The 16,755-nt window shown below is 45.9% G+C and overlaps 1 protein-coding gene across 3 annotated transcripts; it reads right to left on the bottom strand.

Moving 5' to 3' along the window:
• Positions 1 to 2,402: 2,402 nt before the first annotated feature.
• On the bottom strand, positions 2,403 to 12,987 carry C1S (complement component 1, s subcomponent). Of its 3 annotated transcripts, none has more exons than XM_011952498.1 (12): positions 12,631 to 12,987; positions 11,591 to 11,756; positions 10,811 to 11,018; positions 10,420 to 10,597; positions 9,101 to 9,226; positions 8,174 to 8,373; positions 7,472 to 7,625; positions 6,810 to 6,925; positions 6,322 to 6,400; positions 5,669 to 5,797; positions 4,919 to 4,993; positions 2,403 to 3,588 (listed from the first exon to the last, which is right to left on the bottom strand). In XM_011952498.1, the coding sequence occupies exons 2-12, from the start codon at positions 11,593 to 11,595 to the stop codon at positions 2,792 to 2,794; spliced, it is 2,067 nt and encodes a 688-aa protein (XP_011807888.1). In that variant the 5' UTR covers positions 11,596 to 11,756; positions 12,631 to 12,987; the 3' UTR covers positions 2,403 to 2,791. The 3 variants fall into 3 exon arrangements, with proteins under 3 accessions (XP_011807888.1, XP_011807896.1, XP_011807903.1); XM_011952506.1 differs by having other exon boundaries at positions 11,591 to 11,669; positions 12,631 to 12,820; XM_011952513.1 differs by lacking the exon at positions 10,811 to 11,018.
• Between the last annotated feature and the right edge of the window lie 3,768 nt (positions 12,988 to 16,755).

Below are 16,755 nucleotides of genomic sequence, written 5' to 3'. Positions count from 1 at the left end.
TTCCTTTGAGACAGAGTCTCATTCTATCACCCAGGCTGGAGTGCAGTGGCTCAATCTCAGCTCACTGCAGCCTCTGCCTCCCAGGTTTAAGGGATTCTCATGCCTCAGCCTCCCAAGTGGCTGGGATTACAGGCGTGTGCCACCATGCTCAGCCGAAGTGATGAGTTTATAAGCCCAAATGCAGGTCCACAGTCCAATATGTGACACCCTCAGGGCCAAGTGCTGTTCAATATTCAAGATTCTATAGATTTCACAATGTAATACACTCTGTATTATGGGATGTCGCCAGCATGGTCCAGAGCAGCACCCTATAATAAAATAGATTAATAATCTTTATAAAAATATTTAAATATTCATAGTAAGTGAGATTAATTTAAAAAAAAACTCTAAATAGCTACCCATCCGTTCAGGTCAGATTTTGCCATTAAATAAGTTTTAGTGCCCAACTTACAAAAACAAACTATTTTCCTGAGTTTCAGAAGAAGTGGACATACATTCCCAAGTGACTTGCAAGGTACTATGATGGATACTCTTTAAACACAATAAATGACTTTCTAGCCCCTCTAGGACCTGGTGACAAGCTCTTCCCAGCTCTGAAGTCTCTGATGATGATTCATTTAGCTCTTCTCCCTGCCATTCACTCAGAGAAATGACCTTGCAGCATAGTCAACGATCCAAAACCCATACCCGTCATGCTGTACAAGGCGGCAGCAGAGAGGGAAAGTCTTCACCAATACCTCAGCCCATTGGCAAGGGCAGAACCCAAATAGACTGGTGATTCTCCGAGAGGGGTGAACTTCCTTTTTCTGTTACTTGTCAGATTCCAGGTTAATGTTTTGCTATTACCCCAAGTATAAAAAAAGAAGAAAAATATCTCTATCACAGATCATGTTTCTAAATCTTAATATTTCTCCAATGCCTTTTTATCTCTAGAAGAATCCTCCTGTCACCGAAACACTCTCGCCCAGGCCACACTGTCAATTCCATTGCCCCCGCAATGACAGGAAGTGTGAGGAGGCGGCTACAAGGCATACAGTTCAGGGGTGACACAGTGACTTTATGCTGCTTGGTTGACAACATAATCCTCCCAGAGGCTCCCGGTTGTAATTCCCTTCAATTCTTCAGGCCCTTCAATTAGAGTTCCTCTGGTTACCACATCGTGTTTACCCTCTGGTCTAAGGTCAGCTTTTGAATTTAGCCCTCTTGGTCTATGGAATATCAAAGTCCATTCTTGATGGGCCCAAACAAACCTTTTTTGGCTTCTGGTAAAAACTGCCCTCCTGAAAGCCACGTGTCACATCGAACAGGTCAGACTCCCCCTCAGCTCTTCTCAGACCTCTGCTTTCCTAAGACACCCTGTTAGGGCAACCACCATCCTGAGAGAGTTCTCCTGTCCTCAGTTTGTAAAATGCTAAGTCTCTATTCTGTAGTCATTTCTCATCATTAATCATTCTTTGGGAGGAGGAATATTTTCTTTTCCTTCCCCTAGAAAATAGAAGGGAGAGTTTAGGGGTCCATCCTCACTGAGATTTTCTGCTATGTCATCTTGGTACAGAGTTCAGTCTAATGAAAACATTGTCACAAATTGATCAAAACCACCAGGAAAGCAGACAAGAGCATGATCAATTTCTATAGTTTTTCTTTTTTGTTGTCCTAATATTGCATGATACAAGTGAGTATTAAAGGAAAATTAACTTTCAGTTGACATATTGAAACAATTTATACTTAAAGATCTTAAACAGCCAACTCAAACTATTGTACATGGACTTCTGAATAAGTTGGGGGTTTTTTGTTTTGTTTTGTTCGAGACAGTGTCTCACTCTGGTTGCCCAGGCTGGAGTAGAGTGGCATGATCACAGCTCACTGCAGCCTTGACCTCCTGGGCTCAAGCGATCTTCCCACCTCAGCCTCCTGAGTAGCTGGGACTAAGGCAAGCACCACCATGCCTAGCTAATTTTTATTTTTTATTTTTGTAGACACAGGGTCTCCCTATGTTGCTCACACTGGTCTTGGACTCCTGGGCTCAAGTGATCCTCCCACCCCAGCCTCCCAAAGTGTTGGGATCACAGGTGTGAGCCATGCACCCAATGAGATTTAATGAGTTTCTTTTTTTTTTCTTATTTTTCTTTTCTTCTTCTTCTTTTTTTTTTTTGGCTAGGTAAATATTAATGAATTTCAAAAGCAGAATATGATGCCTAACACTGGCGATCTTCATACTAATCCACAATATTCAGTAAATCTCATTTGGAAGAGAGAAGAAAAGCTGAATTATCTGTTTTTGTGATAATTAAATTAAATATAAATTGCTAGATGCCCAATTTCAGGGATATAACAGCTTTCTAACCCCACTCCCCTTCTATAATTCTGAGGATTTGGTGTGGAATGAGGTAAGTCAGCCAAAATTTGCTTATAAACATACTTTATTGTACATAGACAGTGGATACTGAGAATGATCAAGTAAATGGAATTTTGAACAGGTAAAGAGGAAACAAAGAATTAAGGTATCCCTGTGGAATAGTGCAAGATAGGAGTGCCCCACCCATAGTGTTATCTACAATAGGTACTCAGGGGAAAGGACCCCAAGGAGTTAGACTAAAAATGTATGACCAGCACAATTCTATGATCAAACTCTACCTGTCTACTTCCAGCCAGGCATCTCAACAATCAAGTTCTATCTAAATCATTCGCTCCTGTCTTCCTTTAGTCATGATGAAATAATGAGAATATCATGAGGAACAGAAGGCAATGCACTGGTCACGCCTCTTGGAGAGGCTGGTGGGATGTATCTGGATTAATCCTTACTAGGGGTGCTATTTTCCTGCATAGTCTTCTTTATCCAGTCAACATAGTTCTGTACCCGTGTGTAGAGCCCATAGGTCCCACACTGGGGTCCCCAGGACACCAGGCCAGCTACGTAGAATTTGGTCTTGTCATTGGGATCCTGTACAGCAAAGGCCCCACCACTGTCCCCTTTACAGCTATCCATGCCCTTCTCTCCTCCAGCACAGATCATGTTAGGAGTGAAAACATAGGCCCCTGCATCTGCTTTGGGGTTTTCCACTTTCACTTCTCTGCACTTTCTTAAAGGAGCTACAGGTAACGTTGCCGCTTTGAGGCGAAGAGCGCGATCTCTTTTCTCTGTTCGGCCCCAGCCTGAGATCAGTCCCAGGTTCCCATCCATGAGGTTGTAGTCGGAAGACGTGCCTGGTAGGCAGATGGGGGCGACAGTGGGTCCCATTTTCACTGGGTCTTTCAGCTGCACCAGTGCAATGTCATTATCAAAATTTGTTCGTGCTTCTGGGACTTCCAGCAGCTTCCATCCCGGATGAATAAACACACGCTCAGGAATGAGCATCTTGGATTTTGCCAGCCGTGAGGTCTGCACTGAGGTGGACCCAACATACATTGTTGGCTCCTGGTTTCCCTCCACAACATGAGCTGCCGTCAGCACCCAGTACTCATCAATGAGTGCTCCACCAGCCCACGGGTTGTCAAAGAAGACTTGCCAGGGGAAGTTTTTAATATCTGCATCGGATCCACCAATTATCCTCTGTTTTCCTTCAAAGGGTTCTCTGGGGACTCCACAGACTAGGAAGTAATAAAAAATAAAAAAATAAAAAAAAAAAAACACGGGGAAGGAGCAAGAAATGATACTGGCTTCCTGCGAATCCTCCAACCACTCAAATAATTTTACTTGCTAGGTTGCAGGGTTCTCTAGTACGAAATGGTTAATCCTATTTGGTCAACAAGCTCAATACCTGACCCACCCTGGTCTTACCTAAACACCCCACTTTGCTAATGTCATAGCAGGCTCATGGGAGAGCTCAGTTAACCAGAGGCAGTATGTGAATCATTGAGTCCAGATGCACTAGTGCCTCACGCTATCCACAGTGTGACTCACAGCCCCTCTGGGGGCAGGGATCCCCCTTCCACTTCCCAACTCGGCACGTGAGGCCAGTGCCCAACCAAGAGCCAGTGCTGGAAACCCTTTTCTCACACAGTTGGTGGAGGAGGGAAGCTTTCTGCCTTCTTCAGATGCCCAGATCAAACTTTAATTGCCTTCTTTACTGGAGTCCTAGTTGCACCTGAGTCCCTCCTAGTAAACCACAGGTCAGCCTAGGAAGTAGAGAGGGGTCCCTTCTTTGGCCTTGACCTGTCACTCCCAGTGACTGGTGCCATTACCATTCAGTTATACTAATAACTGAATTCAAGTGAAGCTGCTTACCTAAATCCCTTGCTAGACAGCCTGGAGGGACTCCAAGTTGAGCACAACAGGCTTTGGACTTAGACAGACCTGGGCTCAAAGCCTGCCTTCGCAACTTGCTAACTCTGCGAACTTGCACCCACCCATTGACTGGTCAAGTAAGACTAATGACATCTAGCTCACAGGGCTGTTACAAGGACGTGAATGAGATAATAAACACAACAAATAAGCTTGGTCTTTAGTTCTCAGTAACAACCAGGATGGTCTTTATCCTACTGGATTTGCCCCAGCTTTCTGCTACCCAACTCTGATCTTCCTCGTTCCTTGAATTCCTCAATATCTTGCTGCCATATAAACGTTTAATATAATAACTAGGTTATTTAACTAGTCTTGTTTTTGAATGTTGATTACTCACTCTCAGTTTTCAGGCCCTGTTTTTAGCAGTTCTGTATCTTCCCGTTGCAGCTACATTACCAGACACCAACTGTCGCTGGCTGACGCTTATATTTCCTTGCAGTTGGCCTGGCTTCAGTGTAGCTGAGGAGGTTCCCCATGGCCCCGGCAGCTCACGGCACAGTGCTACTGCCACCTCACTGAGCTGGACTCTGGCAGGCCACTGTTCAGTCCTTTCCCAAGAGGGTTACAGCTGCTTTCAGAAGGTGACACCCATTCACCCATGCCTATCATCTCTCCCCAAGCCTCGGCCCTCCTTACCTGGAACACATTTCGGCAGCTCTGGGCTCAGCGCCTCATTCACCCAGCTCCCATTACTAGCACAGTGATACTGCCCTGGAATAGCACAGAGAACACAGGCCACACTCACCACCACATCTTCCCTCCCTCTTCCATTCCCCCACAGCCTGCCCCATTCTTTCAGATCCTCAGCTCCTCTGGGATTCAAGTAGTAAATCAGATTAAATCAGCCAGAAAAAAATATCTTCCTCCAATCCCTCAGGCCTCTAGCCCGCCAGGGGAGACAAAGGGAACATCTCCAAAGCAGAAGGAAAGAAGGCACTGGGAAACTGGGAAAAGAAAATACAAAGCAATGCAGAGAATGTATAGTGTCTCATCCAGCCCTTCATCTAGCACGACCAAAGCCTCCACATCAAGAAAGCCAGTCAATGTAGCTTGCTGGCTTGAAGCAGAAGGCATTGCTCCTGTGGGCTGTACATGAAATAACTGGTCCAAAGGTGGGTAATCCCATGCAACGGATGTTACAGGGGAATTCCTGCGGCAGCTGTGAAGCTGAGCTGGTGACCTTTATGATTCCCTGTGACTGGTGCTGCCCTGAGCGTGCCCTGCTCTATATGAAAAGTGTATCTTTGGATGAAGCAGCCAAGGGGATGAACAATGTCTGCCCTATCACCTTCATTTGTCTCCAAACTCTCTCCGGCACAGACAGATTATGCTATTTACCCTCCAACACCTTCTCACTCTCTCTCTTCTCCAGTAGAAGAAACCTACCGTTTCCTCCATTTTCCATGTAGTAATACGGCTCCTCACAAGTGTAGTGGGTGACAGAACCAAACAAAGTGCTCTCTGGGTCTTCAACTTTACCATTCTCAATGGATTCAGGAATGCCACAGTCCACAGCTACCAGACGAAGGAAGGAGAGCAATGGTCAGGACAGCCACTTCCTCCAAGGAAGAGTCAAGGGGCCAGTTTCACCCTCACTGCTTCCCCACCCCATATCCACAGGCACACCTGGGATGAACCTCCCCACACCAGCCTCTCTGTGGCCATCCTCCCCAACTGGCATCTCTCAGCTCTCTGGCCCACTGAGATGCCAACTCAGATGGCCCTGTGAAAGCCGTAGTGAAGAGCCTGGTTCTCAGCGATTGGTGAAGGCCCACTGGAAGCCACAAATGCACCCACATGGGGCTATTAACTCGACCTATCCCATGGCCCCTTTCTTGGAAAGAAACTTGCCGATCTAGTTGGCCTGGGAACAGATTCGGGGCTGAACTAGAAAAGCCTCCATGACTGGCTTCCCTTAAAAAACCCAACCCACTCCCTCACATGCCTAAGAGGAAACCATGCATCTGAATTTGGATGTGCTGATCTTTCCATTCTCTCTGAGAGAAAAAGAAAGACTTCCACTTTGAAGAGACACGTACGTTGACATTTCAGTTTGGAATTACTCCACTTTCCATTGCTTTGACAAGTCGAATAGAAAAATGTTGCACCAACACGTCCCTGGAGAATAATAAACATCACCACTTATTTCTGAAGAGAGATATGGGAAACCAAAATCAAAACTGGAATTGATCTCTGGCCTTGGATCAATGAGGAGTCCTTACCACAAGAAGCTTGGGAACATCTCAGCAGACTGACCCAAAGCACCCAGGAGATGAGGCTGACAGAGAGCTTTGCCCCAACGTGTCAACCCCCTTCCCCAAGAAGACTAAAGGCAGAGAGAGAATGCCAAGCTGGCGAGGGAGCTCTGTGACTCACAAGGGAGAACTGCAGATCTTAAGCTGTCGTGTTTATGGGAAAGGAGTTATACCTTGATCACACACTTACGTTGGTAAACAACTGGACAATTTCAGTACACTCATCCTGATCTGGGGCCAGGGACTGGGGAGAAGCCAGGATGGTACTTTACCTCCACAACTTCAAACCCATCCAGACAGGTTATCCGCACCACATCTCTAAACACATATTTTGCCTTCGCAGGCTCCCAAACAGAAGTGGGAGTTTCTTCTTTAGGACAGGGGATTGCTTGAAAGAACAGAAGTTGGGGCAAGAAAAAAAATTACTAAATAGTTGAAGACTCTCATTCTATTTACATCATTCTCACACTTTCTAAAATCATCCAGTTGTCCTCATTCCTGATGCTTAACATTCCAATACAGCAGATGTCTAAAATCATATGGCATTACCAACTAACCACCCCCAAACTGTCTGCACTCTCAGGTCTAGTTAAAGGATTACTAGGGGTTGAGGCATTCCTAGCAACCATTGACTGGTTTAGATTTTCCTGAGGAAGTGAACTATCTCAGGATACTATCAGAACAACAATCTATCTGTTTTTTAAATTATTGTTGCTTTGTTTTTGTTTTGTTTTAGAGACAAGGTTTTGCTCTGTTGCCCAGAGTGGACTCAGACTCCTACTTCCTGGGATTAAGGGATCCTCCTACCTCAGCCTCTCCTGGTAGCTGAGATCACAGGTGCTTCCATTGTGCCTGGATCATCTACCTGCTTTGATCCCACATTGTTTGGGGACTTTGGTATCACCAACTAAAGAGGCACTTCTAGGTTACTCACGATCTCCATGGTAGCGAAGTTTCCAGCCTTTGTTTTGCCCTGTTAGATCAGTTTGGAAGATGATATCAAGAGCATTACTCTTGGTTTCAATATTTAGTGGCCCAGGGAATCCATGACCGCAGTAAGGACCAAATTGCTGATCTCCTGCAACAAACTGAACGAAATGATGAAATCAGAAGAGGGAAAGAACTAAAGGAAAGAGGTAAAATTCAGGGGTGGGAGATAAAAATAACAGAGGCATTAAATGTCACATAAAATAAGAAGCAGCAAACTAAGGGTCAGGAGAAAAGATAATTTTATCTTCAGGCTGAGTGCAGTGGCTCACGCCTATAATCCCAGCACTTTGGGAAGCTGAGGTGGGAGCATTGCTTGAGGTCGGGAGTTACAGGCCAAACTGAGCAACATAGCAAAACCCCATCTCTGTAAAAAAATAAATAAATAAATATATAAATAAATAAATAACAATAAAAATATTAGCTGGGTATGGTGGCACATGCCTGTGGGCCTAGCTACTCAGGAGGCTGAGGTGGGAGGCTTGCTTGAGTCCAAGAGGTCAAGGTTACAGTGAGCCGTGATTGCACCACTGCACTCCAGCTTGAGCAATAGAGCAAGACCCTGTCTCAAAAAAAATTTTTCTTTGTCTTCAGGGAAAGATCTCTTTGTGTAAGTTGAGGGTGGGGATATTAATCAACTGTCACGCACAACTAAACTGTCAAGGCAGTTTCCCTCTGAGTCAGCTGGTTCCACATCAAAATCTTCTCTCCGCACAGTCACCACCACTTGGAACCCTTCCTCCAGCCGGATCTGGTATTCACACCTTGAGTTCTCTGGATACGGTTTGGGATAATTGGGACTTGCAATCTCCCCAATCAGTGCAGTGAATACATCCCCACTGCAATTAACTAAGAGAGAAAAAGTGAAAGGGAGAATCAAATACGGTGTCAAGCAAAGGAATTCCTGTACTATTCTATGATTCCTTCTCTCAGAAACTGACAGTCCTCCATTCAAACTAACCTGAGATCCCCGCCCTAACTGGAGGGATGCAGCAATTACACATGCAGTACATATCAGCAGGAACACCCAAGCCCTATTAGGTTTCCATCACTTTGCTTAGGATGGAGCCTTTTCTTGTTATGAACAGCCCCCAGTAGACTCTTTACAGGCATCTATCTCTCTTCTCCAATTAACTAACTTTACCCTGTAGTCTTATCTTCCTCCCTTCTTGTGGCTTCATCTCAGCTTATGAGTAACTAAGAATAGATGCCAGTAGTGAGTGATATAATCGACTCTGTGGACTCAGTGTGGGAGGAGGTTGGAAGGGGGTCGAGAAAACTGCACATTGGGTATATAGTGTACACTGCTCGGGTAACAGGTGCAATAAAATCTCAGAATTGACCACTAAAGAACTCATCTATGTAACCAAGAACCACCAGTACCCCCAAAACTACTGAAATTCTTTAAAATAATAAATAAATAAACAAACAAATAAATAAATTTTAAAATAAAAAAGAAGAAATGCCAAATGAAGGCTGGGCCTAATCGAAGTTGGAAGGGTGGACAAAGCCCTTTCTGAGGCCCCAGTCATTCCAAATCCCAGGGAACATGCGACCCTCTTGATACCAAGCTCACCTCCACAATTCTTCATGTCATCATGGAGGAAATATTCCGGGGGGCAGGAGCAGAAGTAACCACCAATGAAATTGTTGCAGAAGTGGCTACAAGGGGCATCTACAAAATCTGTGCATTCATTTATGTCTACAAAGAGTAGAGAGAGGCTGAGGTCAAGAACAAAGACCAAGAAGGCAGAATGAGGTTAAACCCAAAACCTAAGGGTAAGAAAAAGTAGGAAAGGCCTGTTGCTTAAAGATCCCTCTAGGGATCGCATGTCAGGCTGGTATTATTCTATATTACTCTCCTGACATATGATTCCAGGGTTGAACCCTACCACTACACAGCTATACGGGAGCTCGTGTGTGCGTGTGTGTGTGTGTGTGTATGTGACATAGCCTCACTCTCTCACCCAGGCTGGAGTGCAGTGGTGCAATCTCGGCTCGCTGCAACCTCCACCTCCTGGGTTCAAGCAAGTCTCATGCCTCTACCTCCTGAGGAGCTGGGAACACAAGCACGCACCACAACACCTGGTTAATATTTTGTATTTTTAGTAGATACAGGATTTCACCATGTTGGCGAGGCTGGTCTTTAACTCCTGGCCTCCAGTGATCCACCCGCCTCAGCCTCCCAAAGTGCTGGGATTACAGGTGTGAGCCACCACATCCGGCCTAGGGAGCTCTTAATGTCAGAGATCCTTGACTTTTCCCATGTATGGAGCATTTCAGCTCCAGGGATGACACTCTGCAAGGTAAACATCATGATAATGCCTTCTGCAGGGAGGAATCAGTACATTCATTGCTTTATATGATGTTGGTCCTTCTATCAAATCTAAACAATAGTTTGGCTTTATGAGATGTCCTAGCTTCATTTTAACCTGGAGAGGGATACAGAAGTACCCAGAATTTGAAGGTTTGAATGCCATATATTGAATGGGTTTAAATACTACACATTCCTCGTGTGATTCTTGTCAAGTTATTAACTTTCCTAGTCTTTATTTTCTTCATCTTTATATGGAGCAAATAACACCTACCTTGAAGGGTTAAAAGTGATGATTGTGTTAAAATAGGAAAAATCCCCAACACATACCCAGTTTACAGTGGCTCTCAATAAATTACTGTGTATTACGTAGCATGTGTTATTACCATTATCATCATCACCACTAAGATACGATCATGCATTTGAATTTCACAAAAGTGATTTATGGAGGGACCCAGGCCAAGTCAACACTTTTTGTATGAATTACAAACAGAATCCCCATTCAACGTGTTGTTCAGTGTATTTCTCACTTCTAATCTTTTAGCTGGGTCAATAGGCACATGCAGAAGGGTAAGCCTTACCTGTGGCAACATAGTATGCAGCAAATCCCGTAAAACGCTCTTCATTGGAAAAGTCTGACTTAAAGATCACCTGGAGTTTGTTGTATGGGACTTGGAACTCTTCCACAATTGGAGAGTGGGGATTGTTACTGGTCCTCTGTCCACAGAGCCTCCCTTCTTCAATGTCTCCTGACATTATCTAAGAGAAGAGTCAACAAAAACAAAAAAAAAGCTAGGAAAGGGTAATATTTTGGTATGGAGGTAAGAGAAGGGACAGAGAGAGTAGAACATTTATGCCCCTAGGACTTGACTCCAGTTCACTGTGAGTACAGGTGTCTCTCCCTCCCACATGCTTGTTCTACGACCTCAGCCCTGGTCTTCTCTCTCTATTCTTTTTGTGCTTATAACATACCTGCACTGAGTCATACGCACAGTTCTCTGACAGCTCTATGTCCAGATGGGTGAAGTAGAGGTGAATCCCATACCCTTCAGGAACTTCTATGTCCCAAGATTTCTCTACCTCGCTGGGGTATGCCTGAGGATAGTTAGGGGACAGGATCTCCCCATACATGGTAGGCTCAGCATAAACCCATGCCAAAAGGGAAAACAGGATAATGCACCTGAAAAAAAAGAGGCATAGATTGGCGGGTGACCCAGGTACTAGCAGTCTAGGACAGAAAGCGCTATTTCTCAGAGGCAGAAGAAAGGGGGAAGAAGATAGAGGTAGTCAGTCGGTCAGCCATGGGGGAGAATCTTAGGTCGGAATAAAGAAAAGGCCCAGGTCAAACCAAAACCCAGGCTTCAGATAAAAGCCCCCCCCTTTTTTTTTTTTTTTCAGACAGGGTCTCACTCTGTCGCCCAGGCTGGAGTGCAGTGGTGCGATCTCAGCTCACTGCAGCCTTGACCTCCTGCACTCAAGTGATTTTACTACTTCAGCCTTTTGAGTAGCTGGGACCACAGATGACATGCACCACACTGGACTCATTTTTTTTTTTTTTTTTAATAGAGACAGGGTCTCCTTATATTGCCCAGGCTGGTCTTAAAGTCCTGGGCTCAAGCAATGCTCCTGCCTCGGTCTCCTAAAGTGCTGGGATTATAGGCTTGAGCCATCATGCCTGGCCCATGAGCACTTTTCTTGAGAAGATGAAGGGAATAGAGTCTGTGTAACCTCTGGAGATCTTTGATGACTTACCACATCTCTGGCGATTCGTCCGCCCTGGTGAGCTGCCTGTCTCTTGGTCCTGGCTTTCTGGACCTCGGGACTTTGGAGCCTAAGGGGTGGTAGGCCTGGCTGTATTTGTCTGACAAACACAGGCACCTTCTTTGGTGGTGCGGCGTCACCTGGGGCTCAGTGTCACCTTCAAAGGGATAACACACAGGTTAAACAGAGCCATATCACCAACATCGCCGCACGTCACCGGGCCCCTCACACCCTCCCTAGTTCAACTTCAACTAACTTTCTAGACTATAACTAAATTGTATCCTTCCCTTCTTGCCTCTCTGGACTTTCTCCTAATTTTTCTCCAAAGGAATCGAGTACTTTCTCCCAGTTTTCTTCTTCCTCTGTTGTCCTCCACCAGCCCCACCCCGACAGTATCAATCTCTCTCCTGCCCTCAAGAACAATGCTCCCCTTTCCACTCGGGTTTTCAGCAGTCTTGGTGCATCATGACCATCCATCTAGGACAGCCCCTCTTCTTTAACCATGATCTCCTTATCGCCTCAAGCAGCCCTGTCTGCTGTTTATCATTGCGTGCATCTCCGTTGATGCTCCCAACGCCCACAGATGGAGGCAGGAGCTTCTTTCACTAGGGGAAGTCAGGGGCCTTGGAACAAGCAGTCTGGGAAGGAAGTGCTGCCCTGCTGAGGCAGGGTTGCGTGAGGAAGGAGAAAAGGGACAGCCAAATGACAAGGAACATAAAAACTTCCTACATTCATTTTCCAGAGTTTGTTTGGGCTTTGTCCCTGCTGCCACCCCCACTCCCCTGCCAACTTACTGAAAATATAAGCTATCTCCCCACAGTTCCTAGTAAAGTCTTGCTAAAATTGCTTTAACCCTGAAAACAGTGGTAGGTAAGGGGGTGAAGTAGGGGTGGATGGGTTGTCTATATTCTGCCTTTTTTTTATTCTGCCTTTGTCACCCTCTATCATTGCCCCAAGCCCTCCTACGTGACGTTTTCTGCCTTTCTTTCTTCCTGCATCAAAGCTCTGTTCCTCGTTTGTAAGGATTTTACCTTCAGAAGCTGGTAGGAGCAAGTGGGTCAGTCCCCTGTCTCCTGCCAGTGGGCATGCTGGGCAACCCCTCTGGCCCCCAGGGACAGCAGCACAGGGCCTTGACGCTCCCTCTGCAGGAACCTCCGGTCAGCCTCCCTGTCCGGGTTCTGTTCATAAGAGTGTGCATGTCTGAAATTCCCTGATCTAAACAGAGGGGGCTGGGAGACCATGACATAGGGAAAGAGTAACTCAGCCTTGATCTTGGAGCTCCCTCTGCTTTTGAAACAAGGATAGCATCCTCCTCCCAGGCCTGAGAGGCCTCTATCCAGGGCTCCAAGTGGGAAAGGAGGAATGGGGAATTTCATCGATTGCTTAATGCTATTTTTCAGCCAAAGGGCGTGTTTCTGAGTTTTCAGGGAAGTCAGGTGATTTGTGGGAAAAGGCGGGGATTGGTACCAGGGGAAAAAAACAAACCCAGAAAGCCCAGCCCTCCAAATGTGTGTGAATCATGAATTAAGGGAAAGTAGTTATCAGAAATGCAAGTCATCTCTGCTTTAAAGCAAATGTAATGGTTGATAACGACTTACACCGAGACCCAAGGTGGTATGGCGTGAGGCTGCCTCTTCATAACATCCCTCCACATCCCTTCCAAATATCGAAATTCCACCCCCCAACTGAGCCCCTTTTCAGATCCAACCCAGAGTCCCTTATCCATAACCCTTGGAGCCAGCTGTATTTTGAAATTTTATAGATTTTTTTAAAGCTATGTAGTCCATGGACCCAGTATTAGGTAATACCTCCTCCTCTCCCTCCCTTTATGGACCAGGATAACCCCCTATTAACAAACATTAAGATTTCTGCAGCTAAACAGATTGATCTTATGGTAAGTGGATAACTAAAGATTACAAATTACATCAGTTTGGGTCAGGTTTTGCTGCCAAATTGAGTTTTAGTCCCAAACTTGGAAACAAACAAAAAACGATAGCCAGGTGTTGTGACACACACCTGTAGTCCCAGCTACTCAAGAGGCTGAGGCACGAGGAACACTTGTGTCAGGGAGGTCGAGGCTGCAGGGGGCACCATTGCACTCCAGCCTGGGCAACAGAATGAGATCCCATTACAAAAAAAAAAAGAGAGAGAGACTTTGTTTTCAGAGTCCTTTGGATTTTAGAATTGCAGGCAAGGGAATGAGGGGCAGTGCCACTCCACAGAGCCTTCCCTGATCTCAGCTCCCCTTTATGCCCCTTTAGTTGGCTCAGCACTGAGCCTGGAGCCAGAAGACAGGCTCATGTCCTAGCTCTGCTCCTCATCAGAGGTAAGGCCTTAGGCTCATCACCTAACTTCCTGATATCTTCTTTTTTTTTTTTTTTTTTAACCTGGCTCACTATTGACAGACCCAGTTTCTTCAAATATAAAACAAATCATATCAGTCTTGCCCACCCTACATGACTATCAGGTGGACCTAATGAAATAATTTGAGCAAACAAGCTTTGTACACTATGGTACCTAATAAATATACATGTTAAAAGGAAGAGAATCATGAGCCCATAAGGTCTTGGAAGGCAGGTGCTGGGTCTGATTCATCTTGGTATTGTCCACCATGTCTAGCAACGTCATGCAGACCACAGATGTGCCCGCAACCATCTGTGGCTCCCCTGGCTGCCCTGCATTCAAACCGCTTGGCCATATTTGAGGAGTTCCCCATCATATCAGACTTGGGAACAGAGCAGACCTCCCAAGAAAGAAGACGCAGGCACAAGAAGGGTGTCACCCCCGCCCCAGCAGCTCTGGAGCAGGCTAATTTGTAATCACCTGAAGGGTTCTTCCTGCCTGCTGCGTAGACAAAACCAATTCACTGAGACCATGGTATTGCAGTAGAGAAAGAGTTTAACAACGCAGAGCTAGCCAAGTGAAAGGATGGCAGTTTATTAATCAGATCAGTTTCCCCAAGAACTCAGAGGCTAGGGTTCTTATGGATAATTTGGTGGGCAGTAGGAGCAGAAAATGGGTGCTACTGATTCATTGCAGATAAAATGATACAAGTGGAGAAAACAGACCTTGTGCACTAAGTCCACCTCTAGGTGGGGGCCACAGGACTAGTTGAGTCATGAATCATTTCAGAATGCAAAAGTCTGAAAAACATCTCAAAAGACCAATATTTGGTTTTACAATAGTGACGTTATCTATAGGAGCAACTGGGGAAGTCACAGATCTTGTGACCTCTGGCCGCATGACTCCTGAGCAGTAAGGGATTATAGAAAGGCAAGCTAGGGGTCAATGGCTGGTCATCGGTTAGCTACACCCACATCTTAGCAAAATTCAAGCCCCTCCCATAATCCTTAATCTTGTGGCCTCTCATTTGTTTTACAAAGGCAGGTCCCTGAGCAAGGAGAGGGTTCGTTTTAGGGAGCGACTAGTATCATCTTTCCTTCAGAGTTAAACTGTAAACTAAATTCCTCCCATGGTTAGCTTGGCCTATGCCCAGGAATGATTGAGGACAGCCAGCCTGTGAGGGTAGAGGCAAGATGGAGTCACCCATGCTAGACTTCCCTTACGGTCATCATCTTTGCAAAGGCAGTTTCACATGCACACATGTTCCATTCATCAGAGGCCCAGGCTTTGAATCCAGAGGCAGTAATGCCAGGACGCAGGGACCCTGGAGCCTGTGGGGACAGTGGTGGCCACAGCAAGATCACAGAGGAGGTAGAGTTTTCAGCAGCACCCAGCATCCAGTCCCAGTGGGTAAGCATTGCAAGCTGAAGCATCCAGGGCACGGCCAAAGAAGTGGCAGCAGAAGCAGCCAGGTTCTGACCATTGTCCAGGCTGGGAAGCTTTCACACATAGCTCTGCAGCTCCCCTGGCATTTCCGTGAGCAGCCCAGGATCCCTTTAATAAATTCATCTTCTGCTAAACTCAGCCAGAGTTGGTTTCTGCTGCTTGCAACTAAAAATAATGGCTGATACAACATGCTCAGTGAGTACCTGAGGATTGGCTGATTGAATGAATGTGCCAAAGTGAATTTAAACCATTCACTACCTTTTGTTTTAGCCGTGTGACCTTGAAAAAGTTACTTTGCCTCTCTGAGCTCCAGCTTCATCAGGTGTAAAATGGGGATAATAGCACCTATTTCAGACATAGCTATCACTGTCAGGGCCCATTGTGACCAAGATTAAACAAAATAACATATGCTAAGCATTCAGCATATACCTGGTACTCAGTAAGCTTTTAACAAATAACAAAACATATTAACTTCTCCAAACACCAAACATGGCAGCAGTAGCAGCAGCTTCCTCCCCATCAAGAGCATGCTTCAGTTAATGGCAAGGAAAAGAGGAAGCCTTATCAATGTGTCCAGGGTTCCTTCTCCTTTTCCTTGTAACTCAACGCTGCCTGATCTTGCCAGAAAAGTTAGACTCTTCCCTACCCTCACCTGTGTTTTATGTTCACTTCTGCTGTTTTGCCACAGAACTGAAATATATTGCCAGGAGCAGTGGCTCACACCTGTAATCCCAGCAACTCAGAAGGCTGAGGCAGGAGGATCACTTGAGGCTAGGAGTTCAAGACCAGCCTGGGCAACATAGGGAGACCCCATCTCTCCAAAAAGTGTTTAAAATTAGCCAGCCTGTGGTCCCAGCTACTCAGAAGGCTGAGAGGCAGGCACTTGAGGCTAGGAGTTCAAGACCAGCCTGGGCAACATAGGGAGACCCCATCTCTCCAAAAAGTGTTTAAAATTAGCCAGCCTGTGGTCCCAGCTACTCAGAAGGCTGAGAGGCAGGAGGATTGCTTGAGCCCAGGAGTTCAAGGCTGCAGTGAGCTATGACCACCGCACTGCACTTCAGCCTGGGTGCTCCGTTTCCCAACTCAAATTTCATCGGTCAGGCATGGTGGCTTATGCCAAAGTGCTCTAATCCCAGCACTTTGGTAGAGCAAAAAGAGAGGATCACTTGACGCCTGGAGTTCGAGACCAGCTTGGAGAACATAGCGAGATTTCATCTCTACAGAAAGTCAAAAAATTAGTCAAGCATAGTGGCATGCACTTGTAGTCCCAGTTACTCAGGAGGCCAAGGGAGGAGGATCACCTGAGCCCAGGATTTTGAGGCTGCAATGAGCTATGATCACACCACTGAACTCCAGCCTGGGCAACA

The sequence above is a fragment of the Colobus angolensis genome, unplaced genomic scaffold, assembly GCF_000951035.1.
Source record: "Colobus angolensis palliatus isolate OR3802 unplaced genomic scaffold, Cang.pa_1.0 Scaffold11, whole genome shotgun sequence".
NCBI classification, from domain to species: Eukaryota; Metazoa; Chordata; class Mammalia; order Primates; family Cercopithecidae; genus Colobus; species Colobus angolensis.
The sequence above is the reverse complement of the archived record's forward strand: the minus strand, read 5'-3'. Positions and strand labels throughout refer to the sequence as shown.

Excerpts from the sequence above, each read along its gene's own strand:
- C1S (XM_011952498.1), bottom strand. Across the intron at positions 10,598-10,810 it reads GTGCGTATGACTCAGTGCAG|ATAATGTCAGGAGACATTGA; the intron begins GTATGTTATAAG and ends CTCTTCTCTTAG. Across the intron at positions 5,798-6,321 it reads TTCCAAACTGAAATGTCAAC|CTGTGGACTGTGGCATTCCT; the intron begins GTACGTGTCTCT and ends TTCGTCTGGTAG.